This window comes from Oculina patagonica, chromosome 14, assembly GCF_052425735.1.
Source record: "Oculina patagonica isolate OP01 chromosome 14, crgOcupat, whole genome shotgun sequence".
In the NCBI taxonomy this organism is placed as follows: domain Eukaryota; kingdom Metazoa; phylum Cnidaria; class Anthozoa; order Scleractinia; family Oculinidae; genus Oculina; species Oculina patagonica.
Genome location: NC_135771.1, coordinates 14,100,919 through 14,105,396, shown reverse-complemented (window position 1 = coordinate 14,105,396; position 4,478 = coordinate 14,100,919). Strand labels below are relative to the sequence as shown.

General features: G+C 38.9%; 1 protein-coding gene across 1 annotated transcript; it reads left to right on the top strand.

Moving 5' to 3' along the window:
- The first annotated feature begins 245 nt into the window (after positions 1–245).
- On the top strand, positions 246–3,419 carry LOC144637446 (uncharacterized). The gene is made up of 3 exons (XM_078496505.1): positions 246–403; positions 1,617–1,761; positions 2,656–3,419. The coding sequence occupies exons 1-3, from the start codon at positions 365–367 to the stop codon at positions 3,051–3,053; spliced, it is 582 nt and encodes a 193-aa protein (XP_078352631.1). The 5' UTR covers positions 246–364; the 3' UTR covers positions 3,054–3,419.
- Positions 3,420–4,478: the final 1,059 nt, after the last annotated feature.

Below are 4,478 nucleotides of genomic sequence, written 5' to 3'. Positions count from 1 at the left end.
TAACAAAGCGCCCGTATTCGAAGTGATTTCTTTGTTCAGACAAATCATGAATATTCCAGACTATTCTTCTATTCTCATTATAAAAATCATTAACTCGGCTTGCCCTTGCCGTCATCTGGGCCTGAGCCCTTAAGTCAATAACGTCAATAGATCCATTGTTGCACGAACCAATCAGAAGGCGAGATTTTAATCGGAACGTGCTAGGTGCGATATTGCATGATGAGCTTCAGTCGTGACGTCACAGAGCTTGTCAAAGCGTATAAAGTCCTGACGAACAAACAGATTTTCGTGCTTCTTGTTTTGCACGGTGTAGCGAAGGTTCGTTTTGACAGGAAAGGAATTGAACAAGCTGATTTTGAGCAAGATGTGCAAAGGAAACACAGCAGTGCCTAGTTCTAGCCTGGTAAGTTGTTGCTTTCGGTTTAAATTCTTGGTTCAATTTAAAATCCCGTAGCGCTTCGTGTTCGGTAGATTTTCATGCGCCATTGTCAGAGCACGTACTTTGTCGCTCGCTCGCTCGCTCAGTTGTTTGTTTCAACGCTGCCGTGTAGTATTGGACGATCGGTTTTAGCGAAAAACGAAGTCAAAAGCAAAGAAAAAGTTTCAGGTACGAAGAATATTAGCGACTCTATTCGATTCAGGGAAGAAACCTCGGAGGTAGAACTGCGAGCTTTAGCGATGTCATTTAGAAAGCGCTTTGTTAGCACATTCGATTGAAAAAAAGTCATGCGCTTGCAATTTCTTCGCACGTCGTGCCAACTAAGCTGGTTAACTGTGCAGATTTTCGTTTCGGCGTGGTTTCTTGAGTTAAATTGTGCAACAGGAGCAAAATTACGTGACGAAGATTTAGCTCGTGTTATTGAGCACGGTGAAGGATTTTGGCAATCGACCAGCCGAGTTTCAACAGATGATAGACATATGTGTTGATTGGAGCAATTTGCTGACCTGCTGAGAACTGTATAACCCGATAAAAGAGATCTTGTTCTTAAAATAAAGCTGGTTTAAATTTCATCGACTGATTTCTGCCCTCGCGCGTACGGCATTCGATCACGGATCTTCGCACGGATCTTCGCGAAGTGAACTTGTTTTGCGTGGAGGTCTTCAGATATTACTCGTTTATTTCACTTTGACTTTCGAAATCCACTATTTTGGCGAATTTAAAGATTACGGGCAAGCATATTTTGCCTGGTGATCGCACTGGGAAAACTTTTTCGTCTGCAAAAGTTCTCGCTGCAGCTGACTTTTGGACTATTTAGGTACGATAATTTTTTTTAGGATCGCGGACGTGACCGAAATTCTGACAAATACTAAATTATTAACACTTAGGCATAGTGTTTAATGAAAGAAAGCCATAATATTAGGTGATTTGAAAACATATCTACAGGGAATTTTCGCTTGCATGTCCTTTTCTCGCTTTTGCTGGGACTTGTTGTTGGAGAAGATCAAGTTTATATTTGGCAGCTGAAAAATTATTCTGCACGTTCACATCCCGTGACAAGTCATTTGAATGTCGGTTTCATGATGCAATCTTTCTAGTGTTTTGCAGCGATTAAGTTGAATGTACATATAAAAGCTTGTGTCTCATTGCTCATTCGATGTTGTTCTTTTTGCTGCAGGGTTGGGATTTACAGAACTCCAAACCTGCAAACAGTATGAAGATAGTATTGTTCGCGGATTTTGTATCCAGCAACCATGGCCTAAACCAAGCTCAGTATATGCTGAAACAGCTTTGCAACGAAGGACATCAAATAACGCTATTTGGTAAGTAAAGGTTGATTAAGCGCATTTAAAGTTAGGATTTTTTATCGTTAGCTTCAAAAGGGAAAAGCCCCTGGCATATCAAATTTGTTTTTCAAAGTTGGCCGTGATCCAACCCTTGTAAGATAAACAATTGTTCGATCATTAGAATATGGGTTTCACATCGAATTTCCGATAGCTTTCACTAATCGAACTTTATTCATGTGAAGGAAAAAATAGATTCGTTAGAGCCAATCGATAAAAATTGCAGAAGGTTGCGAAAATTTGCTATTCTTTGTAATTTCCATATAAAATAACATTGAGAGTTCGTCATCTGAAAACGTGATAAACACGCCGACAGCGTGATTTTAGCAATTTAAATTCGCGGCAATGAATTTGGTCAAAGAAAATATATATTGTTTTTCGACCTAAAATCAAATCATCATTTTCCTTTCTTCTTCTGGTGCTTTGGAAATTGGAAAGGTTTTAATATTTGTTTCCCAATCCGTAAATTGTTTCCATATATCCGAAACGGATATGTTGCGTTGCATGTACCGACAGCTGTGAAGCGTTTGACAGGTTCCCATTCGATTTGATTCGCCAACTGTCAGACGAAATTTGTTATTGCAAAATCGTTTTCTGTTAAGGCAGAAGTTGATTTCCAATGATTTTTACGCTATTCTTCGATAAGAAGTTTCGACTTGTAGAAAATTTTTGGCCGACTTAAACCGATGGTGTTTATCACAAAGGGATCTATTATGATTTGCCACGTAGCAATAATAACCGGAAGTGTACTAGTATTCTCAGTAAAATTACTGTGTATTTGGCTTCCGGTAGCAATACAAGGCACAACTAAAATGGCATGTATGATATTTCTGATATCGTTCTTACATGGATTCTTTTGATGTTCTCTTGTAGAATGTGCCAATGTTAGTGTGCCCTTGTTGATGTATGAAGACACGCAAGCTTGCCTGTGCCAAGTATTTGAAGAGCCCCTGAAAGTGTTAGAAAGGAAAGTTGCCGAGGCAGATGCCTTTCTCCTGGTGACAGACAGACCTGGATTTCAGATCCCATCTTCACTTGCAACAGTAAAACATCGCTTTACAGGGAACAATTTCACATGGAGACCGTACGGGGTGCAGTGTGTGCTTCTTGGTGGATCTGTTCACAGTCGGAAAGTAGCCATGAGACTAAGAGTGCTTCTTGAAGGTTCAGACTACCCTTACATGTCAGGTGTCCTCCCTCGCAGGTGTTCCTGGACAGAAATGTACGCAGTGGACCCAAGTCTTGAGACACCAGGACCTTGTGTGCTATGAGATTGATTTGAAATCTCAAGAGACATTCGCCGACTGTTCATACTTGTAATTGTTATTTGTTCTGTTAGTCTAAACTTAAGCTTGCTGTATCAGAATTTTCCAAAGTTTTGAAGTTGTAAGCTAAAAGGTTTAGTGTGTCGCCATTCACTCTAAAAAGCCATTGCTTGTTCGCTTTGTTACCGTTATCCATAGACATTCATAGAATGGAAAGAAAAAAAATCCAAAAAATGTAAAAAAGAGTACAATTTCAGGTTTTGGGTTCTGTATATAATATTTGTGCAAATATATACCATATTGGTAATAGTGTAACATAGAAAGTTTTATTGAAAATTGTAAATAAAAGGAATAGGTTTTATATTGCAAAAATGTGTTGTTTCAGAGTCTCGAAATCTGTGAGTGTGTGTGGGAACTTACAAGAAATATGTTTGGCTTTTAGTGGACGGGAGGGAAGGGGTGGGGTGGAAAGGAATTAAATTTCAACCTTGCAGGAAATATCAGAAAAGAAAAGTGAGATTCAAGTCAATCAATCTATTCCTGTGACTTAATAATGGCACAATTTTTATCTGTTATTGCTGCCTGACCTCACTGGATTTTAACCATTTTGGCCTGAAACAGGGTATGGTTCATGCACATTGGTCAGCTATATGATAAAAAACATTTCCTGAAAAATAAAGTTACTCTGGGCTCCTGAGTTACTATATTTTGTGCCTTGAAAAGTGTGATTTAAAATATTTGGAATTTGTATCTCCTCAAATGTTTACACAAACCATAGCATTTCTTAAATAGGGCAGGGAAAATCGCATGCAGTTAGCCTAAGATAGGGTAAGGGTTTCTGGAATTGTACCACACACCCCTTCCCAAATTTTCAAAGGGTTAAGTCCCTTTCCTGCAGAAAAGAAAAAAACCCTCTGGTACCCTGGGGAAGAACCAGAACCTACATCTGTGTACTTTCAGTTTTACAATCAAATAGCTCATTTTTTTTTACTGGTAACCATGAACTTGAGGCAAGAGGTGAAATTTCCAAACCTAACAAAAACATAACAGGATAAATCGAGAGCCAAGTTTTCGGAGTGAAAGGGCTTAGGTTTTTTTAGGTATTCCGTGTAATATAATACATTTTTTTTCTTGCGCTGTTACGGATATTCTTGCGTGGTGTTATATAATTAAAGGTTTCCAGTGGTGTCTATTTTTAGCAAGGTTTTATAGAAGCTCAAACGGAAGTCTAAATCATCAGAACATGGAAAACCCAGCAATAATTGTTTGATTTTAACAAAACAGTACCATGAACAAGTAATTAGAACCATTACTAACTATGATCAAAGGAAGCAGACATGGTTAGGTCACATTATTGTATTGTGAATTTCCGCGCGTGGGTTCCGCACTCCACGCGCGCTTGGCGCTAGAATATTGACACTTGCGCGTGCC